Source organism: Suricata suricatta, chromosome 10 (genome assembly GCF_006229205.1).
Source record: "Suricata suricatta isolate VVHF042 chromosome 10, meerkat_22Aug2017_6uvM2_HiC, whole genome shotgun sequence".
Classification (NCBI taxonomy): domain Eukaryota; kingdom Metazoa; phylum Chordata; class Mammalia; order Carnivora; family Herpestidae; genus Suricata; species Suricata suricatta.
This window is the reverse complement of record NC_043709.1, coordinates 36,000,245-36,026,412: the sequence shown is the minus strand read 5'-3', so window position 1 is coordinate 36,026,412 and position 26,168 is coordinate 36,000,245. Positions and strand designations below refer to the sequence as shown.

General features: G+C 35.3%; 1 protein-coding gene across 8 annotated transcripts in view; it reads right to left on the bottom strand.

Moving 5' to 3' along the window:
* Positions 1-26,168, bottom strand: part of PPFIA2 (PTPRF interacting protein alpha 2) — a 463,512-nt gene that overhangs the window by 94,048 nt on the left and 343,296 nt on the right. For 6 of the 8 annotated variants that reach the window (XM_029954964.1, XM_029954965.1, XM_029954966.1 and 3 more), the window contains 7 exons: positions 25,900-26,121; positions 14,957-15,103; positions 13,831-13,965; positions 8,005-8,088; positions 7,614-7,745; positions 5,991-6,053; positions 943-1,034 (listed from right to left, as the gene is read on the bottom strand). In XM_029954964.1, the coding sequence (XP_029810824.1) occupies positions 943-1,034; positions 5,991-6,053; positions 7,614-7,745; positions 8,005-8,088; positions 13,831-13,965; positions 14,957-15,103; positions 25,900-26,121 (875 nt within the window). Of the gene's footprint in view, positions 1-942; positions 1,035-5,990; positions 6,054-7,613; positions 7,746-8,004; positions 8,089-8,515; positions 8,603-13,830; positions 13,966-14,956; positions 15,104-25,899; positions 26,122-26,168 lie in introns of all 8 variants that reach the window. The other 2 variants (XM_029954962.1, XM_029954963.1) reach the window with 1 other exon arrangement.

The window sequence follows — 26,168 nt, the reverse complement described above, 5'->3', positions numbered from 1 at the left end:
TAAAAATACTCAAAATACTGAACTTTTATTTTTACTAATACTTATATTCAAGAGATTCTCAACACCTTTAGGACTTTTTAGCTTGGATTTTTGATCTAAGTAACTAAAAAATGCTTCATTACACATTCATTCGATGGTATCTATTGAGAGTACACACTACACTAGGCTTTGTTCGTTTGTTTGTTTGTTTTATGTACTGAGGTTACAGTAACCAAAACAAACAAATTCCAGTGCTGGTGGAGTGAATATTCTTAGAATAAGCACAGGCTCAAGGAAAATGAACTCAAAGTTTGTGGTGGTTAAATGCTTCAAATAGTTGATATGATTGTGTTGTCTAGTAGATAAATGATCAAGTGAGTAAACTTGTAAGTTTTTCATAACTTTAAATAAAAGGCCCTAAGCACAAAAGAAAATTATATGTGAATTATCAAGATCAATCTACTTACCTAGAGAATAAATAGTTATGTCATTGCTTCCTTTTTTCAAGATGAGGTAGTGAGTCAAAGTAGATGAATATGGCTAAATTTACTTGTTTTTAAAACATGTATATCTCCTTCACTTTGTATTTGCAATTAATTTAACAAGATAGGTGGATGCTAAGTGATCCTAACAATGATATTTCTACAGAAATATTAAACACTGAAAGCATTTCTGCATGTAGAGAAAAGCGGTGTTACCTCTTCCTGGAATGAGATGTAATCTCCTTACATACAGTTCTATTTCTTCATTTAAGACTCTTTTTATGTTACTTATAATACAAAATGTAATATTAAAAATTTTATTGTATATTTGCAGGTCACATAACTAAGAGAATTATTTTTGAATATAGAAACAGAAAATCAGTAAGGAGTAAGCAATAAACGTAAGGCAATGCCTGCTAAGCAGTAAAAAATTCATACTGATTTTTGGTAAACTATATATAAGATTTTAATTTAATGTTACCTTGATATTGTGGGTTCAATTAATGAACCAGTTCTCATTTTCAGTTGGTCAAGTTCAGATCTCAGCTTTTCAATTTCTTCTGCTAATCTTTCCTAAAAATCAAAGCAGTTTTACTCAGAAGATATGCATATGCCAAGAATACCAATATTCAATTATGATAAACCAAGCTATCAATCTTAATGGCTTTTTAAAAATGGAAAACCAATGGATATCTTTTTATTATAGGTCATTAGGCATGACAGTAAAATATGCTTCATTTTTCTCTTGTAATGAAAATGTGAGTAGCACAAATCAACAGAAAGTTATCTAAACATTAGTGCCTTGAAGATGTCTTATAAAGTAGTACTTTATATTGCTGAGACAAAAACAAACACAGAATAACAGGCTATGCTTAAAACTTCACCATCAATGAACTGAACTCAATATATGAATGATCATAAAACCTAGTATAACTAATACAAATTTTTTTATCTTTATTTCTTTGCAATCATTTTCATGGTCATCAGCTAATTTTTGATGAAAAGATGTGTCAAAAACTCCCGTAAAGCTTGTTTTGCCATTAATTAGTTGGGGTTAAAAATAAGTAAGACAAATTTTTCTTCCCTAAAAAAATAAGTTATCTACATTGTCTGCATTCATCAATCCTAGTTTTTTGCAAATATATAGGAATACTAAGATCATGACTAGCTATGTATACATCACTTCAAAATGCAGAGTCATAATCATAGCAGATTAAAAAATTTAAAAAAAGGTCTTATTCAGTAAGAGAAGGACTTTGATAATGCACATGACAAAAGAGAAAGAAAAATGGATTAAAAAGGTGAAGAAACCTGAGGTGCCTGGGTGGCTCAGTTGGTAAAGTGTTCAGCGTCAGCTCAGGTCATGATCTCATGACTTGTGAGTTGGAGCTGTGCATTGGGGCTCTGTTCTGACAGCTCAGAGCCTGGAACCTACTTTGGATTCTGTGTCTCCCTCTCTCATTCCCTGCCCCTCCCTTGCTTGTGTTCTCTCTCTCTCGCGCGCACGCTTTTTCTCTCTCAAAAGTAAATAAAAATTTTTTTAAAAAAGATGAAAAGAGTCATTACCCGATATAAGTTAAAATTGTGAGCTTGATATTGGTAGAAGTATTTGTACATCTGAAAATTTTTTCAGATTGGCATTATTAGTTTCTATCTGTAAATTTTTTATGATAAGGGTCATCTAATAGTCCTTAATTAAATGCTTACATAATTTTGTTTTCATGATTAAAACATTTTATAATGTAAAAGTTTAAATGTGTCCTTCTAGATTTTCTTACTGATTTTTTTCCCATCTCAGCAGCCAGTGCTTGACATTTTACTTGACTCATACTTCGTTTCTCACCATACTTTGTTGTTTATGTGGCTTTCCCAATATTTCTCCTATCTGCCCTTTTTATTCTTACTGACATCATCCTACCCGACACCTTTTAAATTTATTTCCTGAATTATTTCACCAGCTTCCACAGGGGATGTGCTCCCTTCAATCCCTTCCCTACACTCTCCTTTCCTAGATGTAACATTTTTAAAAACACATATAATAAAATAAATTATTTGCCTAAAATGTTCAATAATTTCTTACTGCATTCATTAGTCCCTTTGTTAGTTCCACATATACACCTAGGGAACTTCTGCTGTGCTATGCCATTAGATAAAGTTGTAAGATAAAAAATTCCCTGCCCTCCTATAATTTATAACCTAGTAAAAAAGATAAACAACAAACAGAGTCTATAGAATGTTGGTAGGAAAAAGAAAATAAGAGAAGCATGGAAGACAAATACTATTTGAGCAAAAACCTAAAGAAAGGAAGTTAAAAGAATGGGGATGTTCAGGAAAAGGCTTAGCAGGTACAAATGCTCCTTAGTGTGGAGTATATTTGTTGAAGAAGAGGGGAAGGAGATCATTGTGGCTGGGTTGGACAGGTTAAAGAGAAAGATGGGTAGGGGACAGATTTAGAAAAGTTTTGGTTGTAGGGCTTGGGATGAATAGTCCTAAAAGGCTGTGTCAACCATTTTGAAGTCTTTGGTTTTTACTGTGAGTGAGATAGAAAATAAATGAAGAATTTTGTAGCAAAATGGTGACATGATCACTCTTATTAAATGAGATTGGGAGGGAGGGAAGAAAGATAATTATTACTTCTTTCCAAAAACATAGGCAAGAGAATTGTGGCTTACAATAATGGTGTTAGAAAAAGACTGGATAGATTGGGTTATATCTTGAAGACAGAACTAACTGAATTTGCTATTGGACTGAATGGGTATGAGATAAAGAAAGGGGTCAAGAATAACTCCAAGGTTAACCTGAGTAAGAGAAGTTGTGATTTACCGAGAAGACTACTGCTGGTTGTGCTTTGGGTTGGTGGTGCTGATTTTGGGGATGGGGGGATTGAACCTGTGATTGTTTGAGTTGCCAAAGTGTCCAAATAGAAATATTGAGTTGGCTCTTTTTTAAATTTTTTAAATGTTTTTTTTATTTTTGATACAGAGAGAGACAGAGCATGAGAGGGGGAGGGGCAGAGAGAGAAGGAGACACAGAACCGGAAGCAGGCTCCAGGCTCTGAGCTAGCTGTCAGCACAGAGCCCAACGCGGGGCTCAAACCCACGACCGTGAGATATGACCTGAGCTGAAGTTGGAGGCTTAACCGACTGAGCCACCCAGGCACCCCGAGTTGACTCATATACGTGAACTCTCTCAGGAGAGAGGACCCAGTACATGACCTAAATTAGGAAATGCTCAATTTACATATGGTTTTAAATCCATTAGATCAGATGAGACTGAACTCAGTGAGTGAACATGAAAAGAAATTCAAAACCAGTCTTAGGAATTTCAAATTTTAGAGAACAAGAAGAAGAGACACAATGAAAAGAGGTTGAGTATACAGGAGTATAACAATGACTGTCAGTTATAGAGAACCGAGTGAAATTTGAGAAGTTATAGGAGATATGGTTAGATTAGGAAATACGTTCAGCTGTGTGGGATGATATTCAGAAATGGGGTATGACCTGGGATTTGCTTCCTCTAGTACTGGGGTGAACAAGGGTGCAAAGCATGGAATGATTAGTATTGTTGGTTGCTTAGGCAGATTGTTGAAGCTACAAGGCTTGGGTAGGTGGTGGGGGAGTGGGTTCTGGGGATCTTGCCAGAAGCACACAGAGCTTTGGAAAACATAACACTGCATAACAGGATCAAGTCCAAAATCCACAATCTGGCCACAAGCTACTTCTTTAAACATATACCAGTCACAGCAAACTTCTGGTAAATCAGTGAATCAACCATCTTTGTTTTCTCCATGCTCTCACATAGGCTCTGTCCTCTGCCCTATCCTTGTCTATGTGGTAAGATTTTATGTGCCTTCAAGAGCCTGATGAAATGGCATCTCCACTCTGTGGGCTTTTTAAAAAACTACTTTGGAAAGAATTAGATGCTATCTTCTAGGGACTATACTGCATTGCCATAGAAAGATCTATCTTTCAGGAGGTCACATAGACTCTGATTGTGGGGCCAAATAGTTTTGAATTAAAATCATAATATGTAGAATTTAGTGGGGCTAAATGTACAGTTGTTCTTTTTTTAAAATCCTCCTTCTCTCATCTTTTCCAGTGCTTTCCATTCACCATACTATTGCCAGATATTCCCTCCCTTGCTGATTCTTCTCTCTCTCTCTCTCCCCTTTTGTTCAACACACATTGTAGGTCACTTCTTAAGTTAATAATTTTATATTACATTATTTTCCTATACTAAACAAAATGAAATCAGACAAAATTGCTAACAAAAATTTATAGGCGGGGGGCCTGGGTGGCTCAGTCAGTTAAGCATCTAACTTTTGACTTTGGTTCAGGTCATGATCTCATGGTTGGTGGGACTGAGCCCTCCATGGGACTCTGTACTAATGGTATGGAGCTTGCTTGGGATTCTTTCTCTCCTTCTCTCTCTGCCCCTCCCCTGCTCACATTGCTCTCTCTCTCTCTCAAAATAAATAATAAACTTAAAAAAAATACAGGCTAATGAAGGAGAAGACTTATTAGCAATTACAGCTTTTAACATTTCCTAATTTGGTCCTTATCTGCCTCATCTACCATATATCCTGTATTGAGAGTAAGTGATTCCAGCCAAACTGTTATGCTCATTATTTTTTTAAAAGTTAAAAAAATTATTTTAGAGAGAGAGAGAGCCAGGGGAGGGGCATAGGGAGAGGATCTTAAGCAGGCTCCACATTTCCAATGAAGGGCTTCATCTCACAACCCTGGGATCATGACCTGAGCCAAAACCAAGTTGGATGCTTAACTGACCGAGCTACCCAAGTGCCTCATGCTGTGCCCATCATTATTTACAAAATTAAACTCCTACTCACGCACCAGCAACCATGTCACATTTACTGTACTTGAAAGGCTTGTAATATATTCTTACCTTTCCATAGAGCTTTGTCAAGTCACACCTCCCTGAAGCCTGATTTATAGCAGCAGTGTATGGTGGTCTCTCCTACCTGTAGCTCTTGCTACCTATTTCTCTCCTTTGACACTTGGCATCTGTTCCTCTGCAACTCGCTGCTTTGTCAAAGGTGTGTGCTCTCTCCTCAATTACGCTTTTCAGCTAGCTACTTTGGAACCAGGATCATATTCGCAAACATAATTTAGCACAATGACTTTGCATAACAGATATGTAATACATGTCTGCTTAAATAATATCTCAAACTAAATACAAAGTAGTTTATTCCATTTGTGGAAAGCACAAAAAATCAAAAGTATGGTTTTTTTTTTTTAGAAATAAGACAGTGATTATCCTTTAGGATAAGAGTAATAGTTGTATTTTAACAAGAAGGGGGCTACAAGAGTGTTAATTTTTAGTGTGTTTGGTTTGGAAAAACTTGTTAAGCTCTCTAGATATATACACTTTTCTGTATGCATAATACAAAAGTTAAAACTGTTTAAAAAAGATAGCATCCTATATTTATTTCTGATCAAATCTATTTTACAACAACACAGTCATCAGTGTAAAATAGAAAAATGCGTAACATGTTAGTTTCCATTGTACCTTGTCATGTAAGGATTCTTCTAGGTTCTTTCTGAAAGTTTCTGATTCTTGAATTAAAACATTCTAAAGAAAAGAAAAGAAGTAATTAACTAAAGAGAAAATAATTAAATATGTAGATTAATGTTTCATTGCTCAAGAATCTTCTTTGACTCCTTCCCTTTGATTCCTTCTTTGGTGCATCTATTTCTTGGTTTCCATGGAAACTACATTTAAATAGAATCTTTAAACATAATACCTTAACATTTAGAAAAATACATAATTTAAATGGGAAATGTTATTTTGTAACACTGAGATTGACAAAAGGAATAAATATTATCTTCTAAGCTACTTGTATTTTTCTCTTCTCAGTGTTTTAAAATTTGAAATAATTAGGTTACTTTTAAAATGAGAAAATGTGACTAATAAACTAAAGATTAGCCAAAGGTGTTATAAAGAATTCAGATGAACTCATTTTTTATCATCTGAAGAAAAAATAAATTATCAGATCAAATTTATGGAAAGTTTAATTTCTGGACTTCTATTTTAAATACAGAATAAATAATTTCCAATAAAGTTTAAATCGTTAGAGAAATATAAATGAAATTTTAGCTATTTATAAAACTTACATTCCATGACTTGTAGAAGTAAGTTGCATCATAGATATTTTTTAAAAAATTTTGTCATGAAGCTGTTACTGTTGTAAAAGCTTTATACCTTTTTATATTACTACAAAGCATAATTTAAACAATGTATTTTTTCAAATTTAATTTTAGTAAAATTAACTAAGAGTGTAGTGAACGGTAAAGTGGCCATGCATTTGGAGTTGAACCAGAAGAAGGCATGCCTTATCTCTGTAATGTAAATTAGTCAGTCTACTTTAACAATTTCATGGGAGTATTTTTTCTATTTTGATTTATTGTCTGAATCAGGGGGAAATGTCTAGCTTGAGTGGTGACTGGCATTGATTCTCAATTTCCAAAATGATCTATTCACCTGGGTTTTAGCCCCTACCTTTGTTTCTGCTCTGAAATTGGAAACCTGCTCATGTAACTCATTTTGGTGTGGTCATTGCCAACTATCAACAAGACACATAGCATTGTGAATGATATTGCACACTGTAAAGAAGCAATTGTTTGGAATTGATGCAGCTGAAATTACTGGATTCCTAAACTCTGTAGAGGAATTAACCCTAGTCCTATTGGTGATATTAACTCACTAACTCATTTTGGCTTTTAGACTAGCAGTAGATTTAGTTACTTGAAATATCTGACTAGTTCAAATCAGACTATTCGAGACATCACCAAAATATCGATTTTTGTCTTTTGTCTCATTGCTTTCTTTTTTGCATATCAGGTCAAGAATAACTAAATTATTTTCATCACAAAAATACATTTTAATACATTTATCTATATGATCATGATAATATACAAGATATATATACCATGCAGTACTTTTACTCATTTAAAATTTTATCTTACACATTTTTACAGAAACTGTTTGTTCACTTCTAAGACTATATCATATATACTTAAGGAAAATAAGTGGATCATCCGAGCAACACAATAATCACAGCAGGGTATAAACAACCATGCTTATAAGAACGTTGATAAATGTCCATGTGGTTCTATTCTTCTGTTATTTTACCTTTTCCTCTAGAGCAGCCATTCTTTCCTTTAAATGTAGTTGTAAGCGTTCATTGGATTCAGTCAGAAGTCTGTCCACAGTATCAGATAATCTTTTGTTGTGCTCCTCATTCATTTTCTCTCTTTGCCTAGCCTTATAGTCAAGAAAAAAGAAATAAACTTGACATAACCATCATTTAAAACATATTCAGGTTTGTTTTTATATTTTTCTAGTTTTTAAATTGGATTTCATTTTGTCTGGTGTGATTAAGTTGGCAGAAACATTTTTTTCCTTTAAATTGCACAGAGCATATTCATAAGGTTTTAAATATAACCTATCATCAAGAAAGACATTCATTTCTTACATGCCCATAGACTGATGATTGAGGGGAGTGGTTCTTTAATATACATACTCTTTGAAGTTCTTGGTTTTTCTCTTCAAGTTGACCTTCTAGATGTCTCATGCGTTCTTCAATGTTTCCATGTCTCTCTTCAGCCTGTTAAGAAATACGAAAAATGGACCTGATATGTAAGATTTGATTAACACTTTACCTCTAAATAAATTGAAATAAAATGTAAAGCAAGCTACTACCAACTGCAAATGTAATTTTCAAAAAATAAACTTTTTTTAAACAGGCAGCTGAACAGCATTGCTTGAAATGTGTCAGCTACAAAGGCCTGTTACATCCAAGCATCAGCAAAACATTGGACTTATTTATGAGCAATGAAATCAGCCAAATGTAACATGCAGACTGTGCATGGTTTGAACACAAACCTGCCATTGTCCAATCTTAAGCTCCTGAAGCACTGAACTGCACAGATGGTTGATTATCAATAAATAAAAATAACATAATTTTTATAAATGAAAAGAAAAACTTAGATGAATTCTATTTAGCAATAGAAAGTAAAGTCCAGTAGGACTACCTTCCTACGTATGGAGATCATTTCTTGTAGTTTAGCTTCCATAACATATTGATAATCATCAGATGAGGTAGAAGAGGTTGGATCAGACTAACAAGTCAAGGAAAAGGAGAGGGACAAAATTGAAAAATCAGAACTAAAGACACTGACACTGAACAGAACATAGCACAAAATGCTTAAAAGAAAAATGTGACAGCAAATTTAATACTTTAATAGACAGAATTTTACATGGAAAGAACTACACTGATATCTGGTGAACACGATGCAGTCAATGGTTATAAATGAAAAACAATGATATGCCCAAATAAAAAGCTACCAACCTAAGGTATGGAAGGTTAGTGACGGCTGGCGATGATAGACTACTACATAATGAATTAAAGCAACTCTGAAAGAGTCATGTAATAATTGGAATTATGGGAAACCAAACACTAGAATATGTCTCTGATAGATTTCTCAAAGTTTTATATTTTGGTTTGTTTGTTCATCATATTACTTAAAAGTAAGGTAAACAGTGTGTCTCAATGTTGAGGTGTGTGCTAAGACAATGACCCACGTGAAATAAATTTGGAAAAAAATTTATTACAAACCTAACCCTGTAGAAATCAAGAAAAACCTACGCCACAGGATTAATTATAATGGGTATTCTCCAATTCAAGCAGGATTGAATTTCCTCAGCAACAGTGACAAGCTTACAAAATGACTTCTGGTCTCTGAATACACAGTGTGACTATAGGTCTAGAACCTTGGCATCTCTTCTCAGATGTGAATTTGAAATTTTAAATGAAAGTGACTGGAAGTCTTCAAATTATCACGGTGACAATATACTGTGAGGGCAAGAATATTTATTTATAAAGTCTCTTGAATGACACTAGGAACTACTCAGAAACTGTTTCTACATTGATTTGTTGCTATGGAAACAAAATAGTGCCCTAAAGTGAGCAGACAGCATGGGGCCTTTGTCAGCTAGTATTTGCCTGGTGCCAGGGTTAGTTACATGTCTTGGAGGTGACGGTCAGGTTATCACAGACACAGAGTGTTAACACATGTGACATTGCTGATAGCTGAACTGTATTAGTATGTTAGGCACACATTACATGTAAAGTTAAATCAACATTTTAATCATAACTACAAGTATTTATAACATCAATATCATACTATGTCAGAACTATAAGATTTAACTCCAGAGCATATTCTACTACAGTCTATAAGTTTATTCTAAAACAGTGAAACTTACTTTATGCAAATATAGGACTATATATAAATATATCATGCAGTACCTGAAAAGAAATAGTAGCCTATTCATGTATTAGCTCACATGCATATGTACTATTTAATGCAACAAATTTCAACTAATCTATAAAATAAACATTTAACTGGTATACTTATATAGACTGTAACTCAACATTTACATTTGTAAGATTTTCCTTTTGATAGTCTTGTTTCATAAATGGGGAAAATAATGAAGGGATAACAAATAACCAATTTCTCTCCCCAAATTTCCAAGCAGAAGAAACACAGAAAGCTACCATAGTTCCCCAATGCCACAAAATGGTTTTCTAATATCACTTAAAACCTAGAATTCAAGTAAGAATATAGTAAATGGGTCAAAATGCTGTTGAAATGGTATCATCTAAATTCATTATAGTATCTGTAATCTCTCAAAAGTACATTTTAACACACAGTTGGTGGTATAAAAAATGAGGTGACTGAATCAAGGTAGTCAAAGCATGAACATTTCAATTTCCAAAACCGTCTCTTCAAAAACACAAGCCAAGTAGGTCTTCCAAAGGTCCTTAAAACGTCTACCTCTTTCCATCTGAACTATTGAAAACATACCAAACATTGTGAAAATTCACTTCAAAGACTGAGCAAAAATACTGTTAAGTTTAAATTCCTTTGTTATTGTTGATATGTTTTATTGGTACTAAAAATGGATGAAATCCCTTATGGAATTCAGCACAAATTATGTCCTTGCTGAGGGAATATGCATTTTAATTAGAGAAGTAAACATCATAAATCATAAAACTGGGATCCCGAAGTCTTTATTGGTTAATTTTGTGTATACTTTCCATAGCCAAAATTTAACTTTTATCCATAGTCATTAATCAATACTTCTGAGTTTCTAAAGCTTTAAATGAGCTTTCCTTATCTACACCTCCTCAAACACACACAGGTACACACACAGATGCACATTATCAACCAAAGAATAAATTCAGACATCATTTCTAAACAAACACTGGGATCAATTTCAACTACTATTTATTTATGTTCATCTTAGCCTCGTGAAGACTGTAGTTTAAGTAAGTAGTGTAAAAACAAAAATCACACAAAAACAATCTATTTTTTGTGCTACTTGATGGGATATAGAGCTTATCTTGGTTTCACTCTTTACTTTGACACAGGAAAAAAAAATTTTTTTGATGTTTTATTTATTTTTGAGACTGAGAGAGGCAGAGCATGAAAAGGGGAGGGACAGAGAGACAGGGAGATGCAGAATCTGAAGCAGGCTCCAGACTTGGGGCTTGAACCCATGAATGTGAGTTCATGACCTGAGCCAAAGTTGGAGGCTTAACCAATTAAGCCACCCAGGTGCCCTGATATAGGAAAATTTCAAATGAGTTAAAGTTTAAAGGAAATTACACACCTAATTGGCTTTGATAAAAACATTAGTCGATTTGGAAATGGAGAAGAAATAAAAATCAGAGGGGAGGACCAAAGAGAAGAAAACGATAGGTAGCAGATAATAAAAGCAGAAAAAAATATATGGGCCAAATAAAATGTCTGAAGCATGATGTAGAATTCCATTGATAATACAGGAGAAGGAAGCCTAGATTTAAGCTACGCAGATATGTCTTTACTTTAGTATCAAAAATAATAAGTAGAAAAAGATTATGATGATTAGTAACAGTGAGATATTGAAAATGGAATGAAAGTGAAAAAATAAATAAAACGGGTTCTAGAGACAGTCCCTAAAGGTGTGTGAACAGAGGAGAAGAAAAAGTGCAAGATCATTGTAGCCATAAAACTTGGGAAAACAAATGAAAGAGCATCTTCAAATGTTATAAAAATGTGACAGGCATAGGGAATGTGTTGAGGATAAAATCTCTTCTCTAGACAAGTGTGTATTAAATATGGCAATAATCTAGAAACTCTAGTTGAAATAATGGTGTTGATACAAAGTCCGTCTGAAGAGAAAGCAGTAAAATAGAGAAGCACAGTGAATTCTAGCATTTTTACCACTTCTTAAGAAGGGTAAAACTCTATTGAAAAGGAAGAAATCAGAAGAATTCAGATGAAGTTAAATTTTAGCAATATATTATTAGTTAGAAGTAAACTGAGGAAATTATTTTGGGGACATGAATGAGTATATGTATCAAAAATAAATAAGAGCACCAGAGGAAAAAATGAGGGGAAAAAAAGATAAGACACCTATTTCAATTTTTTTTATACTCTAAATTTAGAATACCTAGAAATATATATTTTTGCAGCCTAATAAATCAGGTATTATATTTTAAAGTATATTTTGTCCTCAGTCCATCAGAGGTTAATTAGGAGCAATTATTTGGATAATTTTATATGTGTTACTTTGGGAGAGATTCCAGACTTTCTTGTGTTTTACTCAGGGTAGTATTGATGGTTATTTTACACTAAATTTTTACAAAATTATTTTTATTATTTAGACACTTGCTTAAAGTTCCCGAAATAGTTCAATTCAATAACTCTGTAAAAGTTCATGTTGTTCAAATGAAGAGCTTAGTGTGTGTGTATGTGTGTGTGTGTGTGTGTGTGTGTGTGTGTGTGGTGTGTGTGTATACACACATATATATCCTTATCCATATTTGAGTAATTTAAAAGGTGCTCGCAATAAAAAAATAAAAAACTACCATAGTTGCACATTTTTATATAATTTAGAGAATATTTCTCAAATTAAATGATAAATTTATCTTTATTTTAGAAAGAACACATTTCTAAAATTGCCAGAAGGGTTTATGGTAGGCCTATGACTATGGAGGGATCCAGACTGTGACATTATCCTAATCAGCTAGTTATTCCAATACTCTGTAGACAAGCAACTAATCTAATACTTTCTAACCCTTCTCTACTTTGAAAATACTTGTCTTTTCACTACCTAAGTTTCCTATTTTAACCAATAGGCATCAGTCTACTGTTCCTCTTAATTATTTACTGTTTTGGGAAAGCAAATGTGTGTGCCTACTTTTATATGGCTACATCGACTGTTTTGGATAATCCCTAATGCCAGAATTTGTAACTTGCAGTTCACATATCTATCTTACCTATTTACCAGGGTGCATGGAAAATGTAGCACTGAGCAATGACTGCATGAACATCTAAAATGTTTGTACATTTTTGAACTGATATTAAAAGTAAAACATGATTTCAGTGAGAAAATCTAAACTTTTATCATAGTGACATACTCATTTTGAAGCACTGCCATTTCCATTTGACTGTGAATGATAAGAACAGTCATTTTTAAATTAAAAAAAATTTTTGAGAAAGAGACAGAGTGTGAATGGAGGAGGGGCAGAGAGAGACAGAGACAAAGAATCTGAAGAAGGCTCCAGGCTCCGAGCTGTCAGCACAGTGCCCGACATGGGGCTTGAACTCTTGAACCACGAGATCATGACCTGAGCCGAAGTCAGAAGCTTAATCGACTGAGCCACCCAGGCTCCCCCAAACTAGTCATTTTTAACATTACAGTGGTTGCAAAATTCTAAAATATGCAGATAATTGCAGATTTGACAGCCATAACATGGCAGATAATTTTGAATATTTCTGAGATTTCAAAAGAAATTTTAACTATTAAAACTTCTTTCTATTTACTAACTTTAGAATTTAGACTTTTGCAAAGCTAACTCCCAACTTCTAACAAATGTTTTCATATACAGTTAGAAAGGAAAGAACTGCTTATGATATTTCCTACATTTTTAATACCAAACATCTTCTGTTAAACCTAAAAGATTATTCTAACTTATCTATATACATATTAAATTTCATCATTATTTGGTTCTATTCAGTGATTATTCTAATGTACAAATATTAGCATGGAAAATTAACCAACAGAACCTAAAGTTTTGTTTTTGCTAATGTTTAAACAGGCAAAGGTATCAAATCACATTCATATGTAAATCATTCATGTCAGTATAAATAAGACCTATAATGCGGAAAACTCATAAGTAACAAACCAATATAATAAAGATGAAATAAATTTTATAGAACCTAAAGAAAATCTATAGATCCCGTGTGGATCACGAGTCACTGCCGTAAGTACATCTAGACTGACTAAGTGATGGCAGTACCTTTGTCAGGGCCGCGATCCTCTGAGCCAGTTCAGCCTCGACTTCGGGCAAGGTTTCAGCTTTCCTCATAGTCTGCTGCAACTTTTGCTCAGCCAGCTCAAGACGCTCTTGCAACTGTCTGTTCTTCTCTTCCATCTGAAATAGGGATGGAAAAAGAGACAAAGAGTCACAGTAAGGAAAACAAACACCAGTCGCTAGGGTTTCTGCCATTTTTATTCTAGATTTAAAATCAGCCACTAATACCATACTTACTGTGCAAAAAGAGAAATGTACTCATTCATTTATTACTTACTCACATGCCTCAATAAAATTCAGCACATTAAAAATATAGCTCTTGCCGAGGGCAGCAAAAAGAAATAAGAGTTACTAGTGAGGATAAATGTGGACAAATGGAATATAACTCAATGCTGAGACTTCAGACGTACCATGATAGCATATTATTGAAAATTACAGTATTAACTGCAGTAAGAGAGGAGATGTAGCACAATGATAAATAGCCCATGCTCTAGAGATAGTGTTGGCAAAACTTCTTTCTCTGAAGGGCCAGATAATAAATATTTCAGACTTTGTGTATCATTTAGTCTGTGTTCCAACTATTCAATTCTACTGTTGTAGCACAAAAACAGTCACAGACAATGATTAAATAAATGAGTATGGCTATGTTTCAATAAAACTTTATTTATAAAACAGAGCTATAGGTTTGGCACATGGGCCATAGTTTGTCCACTCCTGCTCTGCTGCTAAATAGACTTTGGCTCCCATTAGTAAGTGGCATTTACCAGCTGTGTGACATTGGTAAAATTTTTATGTCTCTGAACCTTAGTGCCTCAGTATAACTGTGCTTACTTCATAGGTGGTGGTTATATTTAAGTGAGGTAATACATGTTAACTTCTTAGCAGTGTCTGGTTCATGTCTAGACCCAAAGTAAATATTAGTCATTATTTTTATTATTATTAAGACAAATTTGTAAATTACATGCTGGAAATCACATGTTTGGTCAGTTCCATTCTAAAGTTTAGAGAACAGTTGAATGCCAAGAAATACCATATTTTATTTGCTCCGTGTTTTGTGAGAATGGTGAGAGCACACATGGACCAGAACAAAACCAAGACAGAGATACTCAACCTGCCGTAGGATGGCCTCTTTATTTGCTAACTCATTTTCTAATTTATCATTCATGTCATGTATGGAGGTAGATTCTCTCTGGGCACTGAGGTAACGTTTCTCAAGGGTTGTGATTCTTTCTTCCATATCTTCCTTCTGTGCCATGGCCTACAATTAAAATAACAAATAAATTAACATCAGATTTTCAGAGAGTTTAATGTATTGTCTTGTTTTTTAAATAAAATAGTAAGATATAAAGACTACTGTTTCCTTGAAGTAATATTCATTCCTTTCCATTCATGGAAGGTATGCAAAATTTCATGTGAATTTTCCCAACTTATCTGTCAGAATTCTTCTTCCATCTCAGGTTAACAAAAGGTTTCTCTCTCTGAGAATGCAATGGAGTACATGAAACTGCCTACTTAGAATTGGTATTAGAAAAGTAGTGGCAGATAAATTAGCTCATTATACAGTAGAGATAAGTACAATTAAGGGTATAGTTGTAAACCATAAAATCAGTAAAATGGTGGCTACCATTCCAACTGCAAGCAACCTTCAAATAAGGATAACCAATATCATCAGCATCCTCATCTTCATATATAAATAAGAGTAACTCAGTGGTTAAAAAAGGAGGTAGGGGCACCTGTGTGGCTCAATCGGTTGAGTGTATGACTTCAACTCAGGTCACGATCTCATGGTTAGTGAGTTCAAGCCTGCAACAGGCTTGCTGCTGTCGGCACTTAGGCTGCTTTGGATTTTCTGCCCCCTCCTCCTCTGCTCCTTCCCTGCTCATGCTCTCTCTCTCAAAAATGAATAAACATTTGTTAAAAAAAAAAAAAAAAAAAAAAGGAGGCCCCCAGAAAAGTAAATTAGAGTGACATTCACAAATGAACAACTGACCTTGGAACAACCATTTTCCTTGTTACATATATTCTAATTACAAAAAGAATTCAGAGAACTCAATGAACACTAGCTATCAGTGCAAATGGAATAACCATGGCATTAATAATATTCTCAGCTATAATTTTTTAAAATTTTATTAAAAAATTTTGTAACACTGATTTATTGTTGCGAGACAGAGTACGAGCAGGGAAGGGGCAGAGAGAGAGGGAGACACAAAATATGAGGCAGGCTCTAGGCTCTGAGCTGTCAGTGCAGAACCCAACGCGGGGCTCGAACCCACAGACTGTGAGATCATGATCTGAGGCGAAGTCAGACGCTCAGCTGACTGAGCCGCCCAGGCACCCTACTCAACTATAGTTTTTAAACCATCTAATTCATAGATGATATGGAGATGATTTTGTCTTCCTAACAGCTTCATGAACATTTATTAGTAGGTGGATAACCTACTTTCTATAAAAAGATATTAAGAAAAGACAGCTGTGGAAGTGAGGCTCATGGACCTGCTGTGCTTTCCTGATAATGTGGGGAACTCCTTTGCATAAGGAGCCTAAAATTGAGGTGGTGGTGGTGGTTTCCACATGATATTCTCCAAATTACTTTGATAAATGTTCCTAATTAGTCCTTCTGGTCCTCTCCCCTTCAGGATCTGGAGTCAGTCTCGCTACATGCACAGAGCAGATACATTTTCTTCCAGTTTTCAAAAAAAAAAAAATAGAATCTCTTAAATGGATAGTCCTTCAAATGTCCCAATTTTCCCTCATCACCACCTGGAAATAACCATATGCACAAATCCTTAACCTCTAGCTTTTAGTTTTAGAAAAGGTATTCACCTTCTCTCCAAATTTTAATCATTATCTGTGCCCTAGATTTCATGCCTTTCTGCTTTAGGGACCTTGACCACTTTTCTGTCTTGGATTTTCAAGATGATAGCAGAAGTAAATTCCACAACTACAGCTAAAGCAATGAAACAGACTTACAGATAAGCTTGTAAAGATCAGGCTTGGAGGGAAGAGAAAAAAGGAATGATTGAAAGAAAATAAGAATGATAAATTATCTGCTTGATCACAGACCATACTGAATGAAATTATGGAATTTTACTAGTCTGGTGGAGTGGCTGGCAAGATACACCATAGTTTTAAAAACAAGTAGGGAAATAAATGTATCAAGTAATTAATAAAATCCTGGAAAAACAAAAAGCTGTACTACGAAAAGAATGCTATCATAGGAAACTACTACTTGGATCAGTTGTGGAAATTATTTACACAGCCACAATCATGGTGACATTTAGTGTGATTTGGGGGTAATTATAGTGGAAGGATGGGTGGAAGAGAAAAGGAGAGGATAAAAAAGTCAAAATCCTCTCAGTGTCTAGGTGACTCAGCTGATTAAGCATCTGACTCCTGATTTTGGCTCAGGTCCTGATCTCAAGGTTGGTGAGTTCAAGCCCCCCCATTGGGTTCTGTGCTTTCAATTGTGGAGCCTGCTGAGATTCTCCCTCTTTCTCTGAGCCCCCACCCCCACTTGTATTCACTCTGTCTCTCCAAAATAAATAAGCAAACCTAAAAAAACTAAAATCCTCATATAATAGCAAGGCATTGATTAAATAAGAGTGAAAATACCACAACTAACAGCTAAAGGATTAAAATGAAGAATCTCAGGCAATAAGATGGAAAGTAGGTGGGCACACTGTGTGTGTTTGTGTATGTGTGCGTGCACGTGCATATGTTTAGATTTGTACCCTCTTTCCAGTTCTGTGTCTCCTTCTCTCTCTGCCCCTCCCCTCTCATTCTCTGTCTCTCTCTGTTCCAAAAATAAATAAAACATTAAAAAAAAATTTTTTTTTAATTAGGGGCACCTGGGTGGCTCAGTCAGTTAAGCCTCTGACTTCGGCTCAGGTCAGATCTCACGTTTGTGAGCTCAAGCCCCCCGTCAGGCTCTGTGCAGAACGCTAGCTCAGAGCCTGGAGCCTGCTTCCGGTTCTGTGTCTCCTTCTCTATCTGCCCCTCCCCCTCTCATGCTCTGTCTCTCTCTGTTTCAAAAATAAATAAAACATTAAAAAATTTTTTTTAAAAGATTTGTACCCTTTTGATATTATTTGTCTTTGAAAACTTATGTACATATAAAAATTAAAAGCAATTAAAAAACAGTATTTCTACCATGAAACCCATTATGTCCTCAGTCCCCCTGCCTAGTCAAATCAGCTTTTCTTCTTAGAATCATCCTTGAAATCTTCACCTTAACTCCCCACTTAATAACCTAACCTGTGTCTTGCTACTGGTCTTTTTCTTGCTTCCTTACTCTCTACACTGTTAACCAAGAGGTAATACTAAATGCCAGTCTGATTGTACTGCTTCTTGGGTTAAATACCTTAATATGTCACCCTCCATCTTCAGTGAACATCTGAGTGACAAAGCCTGGAAAACAAGTAGCTTCATGACCTGACACTTCTCTCTCTATGTACTGGGATAAATAGGGTACCCCGCACCCCTCCCTACCAACTACTGAAAAAAACCCCATCACATTCATATAGGTCCACCTGGGACCTATAAATGTGACATTTATAAAAAGGGTTTTGTAGATGTAATCAGGATGAGGTCATAGAGGATTAGGGTGGACCTTAAATCCAATAACGGGTATTCTTGTAAGGAGGGGCAGATTTGAGGACAGGGAGACATACAGAGAAAAAGACAAGGTGAAGAGCGAAACAGAGATTGTAGTCATATTGCCATCAGCCAAGAAGACCAGGATTGCTAGCAACCACCACATGCTAGAAGAGTTTGCAAAGGATTCTTCACTATAGCCTTCAGAGGGAGGAGAATGGCCCTGCTGAAATCTTGACTTCAGATTTTGCTCTTCCAAAGTGGTGAAAAAATAACTGTTGTTTTAAATTAATTTTTAAATATAAATTAAATTTTATTGAAAAATAAAACTGTTGTTTTAAGCCATCCAGTTTGTGGCAATTTGTTCTGGGAGCCTCAAGAAACTAATGCACTCTTAGACTTCATTTGTGTCTGGAATGCATTTTTATTACTTATTTTTGTCCACGTCAATACTACTGACCTTCACGATCCAATTAAAGACTACTTGATCATTATGTTAATATTAAAGTTCAAATGTATGGCTTTCAATTAATCCATTAATTTGGCAAAATATTACCCAGATTAATTTTTTCAACATTATCTACACATCTCTAGATTTTAGACAACACAAACAAAAGCTATTTAAAAAGCCTTTATTTAAAATTTTGACTTTCTTAATATATATACAGGATTGAAATTTTGACTTTGTCAATTTTAGAGTATTTTTTTGGCCCAATGAGAGAGGATAAAGTCATCTTAGAGGATTCCTTCAGAGTGCTTAAAATTGTTAAACTGTATTTTCTTAATTACATTTTCATATAGAATTCTGGGAATGTTGTGTCAATTTTTTTGTAGCCAAACAAGAATTCTCAATCTAGCCTACATATATAAATTTCTTACAAAATTATAACAGCAGTAAATTCAGTTAAAAACACATATATGTTTCTTGACAACATGAGCATTGGAGTATTAAACACTAGCTCCAAATCCCAGTTTTTGCTACTAATTAACTCAGTTATCATGGATGAATGTTGGTTAACTTTTCTATAACTCATTCTCTCTCTCTTTTTCTTTCTTTCTTTCCTTTTTGGTTTGTTTGTTTGCTTGTCTGTTTTGTTTTCTGTTTTTGGTTGGGATATTGATACCTACCATTTAACATTGTTGTGATAAAATATTTTAAGTGCCTTTGTAGTTTATGCCTAATAAAGACTCCATAAATAATAGCTTTTCGATTATTAATTATGACTGTGCCTATAATTAGCTGAACTGACTCTATGGCATACATTGCATGCAGGAGTCACTGCATAGATGTTGGTGCTGCATTTTTAATTCAGTGATTCATGTGGGAGATTCAATTTTTAACTGCAAGCTGTGTTGCCAAAAATAAATTTTGAATTTACAAGTTGGAGGAATATCTTTTCCCTGTGTGTCACTTGGAAATTCTAAAACAGGAAGCTTTTCTAGTCTCTAAAAACTGCTCCCTAAAGAAGGAGAGAAACAGTGCAAAGATTCAATTATCTCTTGACCTAATGTTGGTGTACAAATAAATGTTATTACTTCAAATTAAATATAACCCTATAGTAACTCAGACCCAGTAAACTAAAAAATAAAACTCCCATGTTTAGGATAATGGAGAAGACAAAATTGATACGCATTATCTAATTAAGAATTTTTGAAGAACTCTTAATACTCTTAATAAGAAGTTGGAAAGATAAGCTGGTTTTATTCACAAAATAATATAGAATTTAAATTCTAATTCTTTTGCATGTCTACTTTGCATAATATTTGCATTTGTTTTCATAAAACTTAACACAATATTAAATTAGTAGCTTTCTTTTTTTTTTAAAGTTTATTTATTTGTTTTTTGAGAGAGAAAGAGAGGGAGCACAAGTGAAGGAGAGAGAGTGGGAGAGAGAGAGAATTCCAAGCAGGCTCTGCACTGTCAGCACAGAGCCCAATGGAGGGCTTGAACTCACAAACCATGAGATAATGACCTGAGCTGAAAACAAGAGTCAAACACTTAACTGACTAAGCCACCTCAGGTGCCCCCTCCACATCAGTTAGTAGCTTTCTTAATTAAAAAGTGGAGAGTTAAGCCTGTTATAAGACTGTCTTTTTTTCTAGTATGTGCACTATGCTTCACTTTACTACAGCCCCCAACTACTTATAGGTCACAGTCAATTTAAGGAACAACTAAGACAAAATTTCAAAGAAAGTAAATTTTACTATAATTTCACTCCTATGTGGAATTAAGAAACAAAACAGATGAACATTTGGAAGGGAGGAAAAAGAGAGAGGTAAACAAATCATAAGAGGCTCTCTCTCTCTTTTTTAATGTTTATCTTTGAAGGAGAGAGACACAGACAGACAGAGGCACAGAATCTGAAGCAGCTCCAGGCCCTGAGCTGTCAGCACAGAGCCCGACTGGGGGCTCAGACCCACGAACCTCAAGATCATGACCTGAGCTGAAGTTGGAAGCTCAACCGACTGAGCCACCGAGGTGCCCCAACCGTAAGATTCTCCTAATGACAGGAAACAAACTGAGGTTGATGGAGGGAGATGGGTGGAGGATGGGCTAGATGGGTTATGGGTATTAAGGAGGCATTTGTTAGGATGATCACTGGGTGTTGTATGTGAGTGATGAATCACTGAGGTCTATTTCTGAAACCAATCCTGCATTGTATGTTAACTAATGAGAATTTAAATAAAATTTTGAAAAAGAAAAAATAATAAAAAAATAAAGTATACATCTTATAGTCATCAAAGAAAGTAAATTTTAAATAGACTTACTTATTGACAAGGAATAATGACAAAAATACATTCTAAAAGCATTAATAAAATGTACTTACATAATTCATTTTAGATATATTAGACAGTCCTCACATGTAAAGCAAAACTCATTGCAGCTTTGAATTATATGGTTTTTTCTATTCTCCGTTTTTTCCTTAATCAACAAATATATAGGGCTTATACAATACAAAAATGCTACACATTGCATAGTAAGAAGAATCACTTTTTTAAAAATTTATTTATTTTCACAGAGACTTAGCACATGGTAGGAAGGGCAGAGAGAAAGAGAGAGGGAGAGAGAGAATCCCAAGAAGGATCCATGCTCAACACAGAGCCCTAAGTGAGGCCCCATCCCACAACTGCAAGATCACAATCTAAGAACATTAACTGACTGAGTCACCCAGGTGCCCCCATTTTTTTCCTCCTAAAAAAGCTTGCAACCTAGTGGACCCTGGGTGTCCACAGGCTATGAATAGATTGTCAGTTAGGACTACAAAAGCAGAAGCTGGAGTTTTGTTGTTGTTTTCTTTCTTTTTTTTTTTAAATAGTTTATTGTCAAATTGGTTTCCATACAACACCCAGGGCTTTTCCCCACAAGTGCCCTCCTCCATCACCGCCACCTCTTTTCCCCCCTCCCCCCCTTCCCCTTCAACCCTCAGTTCATTTTCAGTATTCAATAGTCTCTCAGGTTTTGTGTCCCTCTCTGTCCCCAACTCTCTTTCCCCCTTCCCCTCTCCTCTGGTCCTCCATTAGGTTTCTCTGTTCTGTTAGATCTATGAGTGCAAACATAATGGTATCTTTCCTTCTCTGCCTGACTTATTTCGCTTAGCATGACACCCTCGAGGTCCATCCACTTTGCTACAAATGGCCATATTTCATTCTTTCTCATTGCCATGTAGTACTCCCTTGTGTATATATACCACATTTTCTTGATCCACTCATCAGGTGATGGACATTTAGGCTCTTTCCATGTTTTGGCTATTGTTGACAGTGCTGCTATGAACATTGGGGTACAAGTGCTCCTAAGAGAAGCTGGAGTTTTTAGTGTAATTGATACTTTTAAAGTACAAGTTTTTCTTATTATTGGAAAGAAAGAGCAAAAGATTGATCATTTCAGTGGTGGTCCTAGTGCAGCTGCATTTTTTATGCTGGTGGTATCATTGATAAATGATTCTCTTTTGTTGATTTTAGAAGCTGCTCATAGTGAAAGAACACAGGTTTTGGAGCTGGACTGATCTTGTGTCATCCTGGTGCTGGGGGTTTGGAAGGAGTGGAGTGCTGGGAGGGCAGTGCATATGCCTTTGCCCAGTCACCTTACTTCACCTGAGAAAAATAGGTAAAATGACATGTATCTTTTGGATAGAGAAGAGATGTAAGAAATTAGAGAAATTAAATATAATACACGTGTAATAGTCTTCATGGTTGGGCTTTAAGAATTTCCTAGCAGAAAACCCAGACTTTGTGACAATCTGACCTTTTTTGGATATACTTTATTTGGCCTTCATGGTGTCCTTAACACACATATGCAAACACGTGTGCGTGTGCATGCACACACACACACACACACACAGAGCACACATGACGTATACAGAAACTCAGGCAGTGTATAAGTTTCTTGTCCAAGTCTCATTAACTCTAGCACTTCTGATGTTACACCTTCACTGCTGAATGTGTCATACATTTATATTGCCTGACTAGCTCTTGAAATACCTGTGTTTGCAACCTCCCTTTAGAGGTGAATGATGAAAGATATTCTTTCTTCATGAATCTCTTCTAAAATATAACTACATAAAAATTTTAGAGCTGATAAGAATAATTATATTTAAAATTTTTAATGTTTTTATTTATTTTTAGAGAGAGAGAGGCAGACAGAGTGTGAGCAGGAGAGGGGCAGAGAGAAGGAGGCAAAGAATCCAAAGCAGGCTCCAGGCTCTGAACTGTCAGCAAAGAGCCTGATATGGGGTTCGAACTTACAAACCATGAGATCATGATTTGAGCTGAAATAGGACACTTAACTGACTGAGCCACCCACCCAGATGCCCCATGAATAGTTATATTTTAAAAGAATTCCACATGAACGCAGAATACCTTACTTATTAGAAGAGATTCCTAATAATAAAAAAAATCTGGCACCAGATGATAGATATTTTCCATCTGACTTAGCTTTTTGTCACCTACACCCAAAAACTATTAGACTTAAGGAATTATTTTTACATAGTCAATAAGAAAGGAGTATCTGGAGATACTGTGTTACAGATACTACCAGTGACACTGCACTAGATACACATGAAGAGAGGTGGCAAGAGAAAGGAGTGCTAAATGAAAGAAAAATGGCTAACTCTGGGATGAAGAGAATGAAGAAATTGGGATAAGCAAGAGCTCAAGAAATAGTTTACTGGACAGGAATCTGAGTGTTTCTTAACAGTGATATAGAAGAGCAGCAACCCTTCAGCTGAGGAGTGAAGATGAGAGACATGTGTTTGAATGATCAATTCATATAAAGCAGTAGAGAGCACAGTACACCATTTGCATGGTGGTAGAGCAGCCAGCCACTTCATGGATCATCCACCTTCTTTCTGAGACAGTAGGTATTGTTTTCGTACACATTCTAATCTCATCCATGCCTTTTGATATTTACATCAAACAGCTACAAATATTCATTCTTTTAGCAAAGTTGTTTTGAATGCCTAATAGAAGGTCAGTAGTTGTGTAGGTGATTAGAATAGAACAGTGAACAAAACACGACAAAACAAAAAATCCCGCCATTATGAATCTTTACGTATAGTGGAGAGGGAGGTGTATGACAAACAGGTAAATCGGTAAAGTGCATATTGTGTCAGATGGCAGTATATACTGTGAGACAAAACAAAGAAAATTAAAGAAGAGGAAGAGTGTCCACGTGCAAATAACAAGGTTAGGGAATACATCACTGAGAAGAAAACATTTGAGCAAAAGGAAGAGGGAAAAGAAAACTCAACAGAATAGGTCTAGCTAGTCCAAGAGGCCATCTTAACTGAACAGAGTGGCATAAATGAAAAAGGAGATGAGTTCCTAGAGGTCAGAAAGGTCATAGTGGAGATTGTACATGACTCATAGGCCACTGCAAAGACTTAGATTTTACTGTAAGATAGGTAGCCATTGAAGCAGAAAGGTAACTTGAACTAGCTTAACATTATAACAGGTCACTCAGGCTGCTAAGTTGAGTATAGACTTAAGTGAGAAAGTCAAAGGTAGAAGGAAGTCACAAGGCTACTGTAATAATTTAGAGAGAGATGGTGATTGTGTGGAATAAGTTAGAGCCGTAAATATTGTAAGATGAGGTCACATTACTGATAGATTTTGAAGTTGGATATGGGATTGTGACTGAATCAAATGCAGTGTGTGAGTGAAATCAAGTACCAAGGACAGCTCCAAGGCTTTTGGTCTGAACAACAGTAACGCCACTGAAGACAGGCGAGATGTGCAAGACTACAAGAAACTGGTTCCTTGGGGGTGAGAGAGTATCAGGAAAACGGTCTTGAATATGTTAATTTTGAGAATATGTTAATTTTCCAGGCATCTGGGAAACAGGACAGGATAAGCTGGAGAAATGACTGGGCTCATGTTTAACAACAGGGAGGTCAGCAATGACTTCAATAAAAACAGATTTGATGGGATGTTGGAGGCAAAAGTAAGTAAAATGGGCTCAAGAGGGACTGGGAAGAAAATAATTGAATACATGGAGTAGAGTCAACTCCAATAACAACTAGTTAATTATATGCAAAATATAAATGAGATAAAATATGTAGTTTAAAAGAATATGTAAAAATGACAAAAAGGCAAAAGGTAAATTTTTCACAAATATGAATAATCTTTTTAATTAAATACAGTGAGAAAGTGAAAGGTTCTAAACATTTCACCTTAGTTGGTAAGATGGTTAGGCAATATTATCAAAAAAATCTCCCTGTATCTTTTGCAGTAACTTTTTTTTAATGTTTTATTTATTTTTGATACAGAGAGAGATAGAGCATGAGAGGGGGAGGGGCAGAGAGAGAAGGAGACACAGAACTAGAAGCAGGCTCCAGGCTCTGAGCTGGCCTTCAGCACAGAGCCTGACGCGGGGCTCGAACCCACGAACGTGAGATCTGACCTGAGCCGAAGTCGGAGGCCTAACCGACTGAGCCACCCAGGCACCCCTGCAGTAACTTTCACATACTTCATCTTTTAAACAGATGAAGTGATGTAATGTCTAAGAACTGAATACATGGAGAAAAAAGGTTTCCACATTCCCACATATACATTCACACTCAAAGACACAACACCAAAATAAGAGGGGGGAAATTTAAAGTAATGATTTTTAGTATTCCCATTTGCTAAGAGTGTAGCAAAATTCATTATTCATACCCACGTCTAAAGCTATTTAAAATTAGCAGCTTATAATTTTTAAAAAATTCATTAAAAAACTATAGGAAGTTTTTACTCTACCAGAGGCTTGATATGAAATTTTCTCTACATGCATATTTAAAGGGTTGGTAAAGTAAATAAACTATTTTTGCCTTAGAGGACATGTTTCATATATAATATAATGCATCCCAAATTAGGGTCTTCTGAATAGATGTAATAAAGATTATATGTCATTGTGGGAGATTTGCAGAAAGCAGCTCAGAAGCAGCATTCAGAAAGCAAAGACTGAAAATGTTATGAATCACTTACCTCCCTAATGTCCCTTTGATATTTAGTGTTCATTTCTTCTGTTTTAATAAGATCCTTTCTTGCTGTCTCTGCTTCTTGTTCCACCTCCCCCACTCGGGAAGAGAGAGCTGCTAAACGTTCCTTCATTTGAGCCATTTCATAGTTCTGCTTTTCAAGTAATTCTTGCAGTTCGACTATTTGGCTAGTTTCATCAGTTGAGTCTATAGAACCGTTGGACAAACGCTGCAGGAAAGGAAAAAGAAATGGCACTTAGGATTTCCTTCATCTTT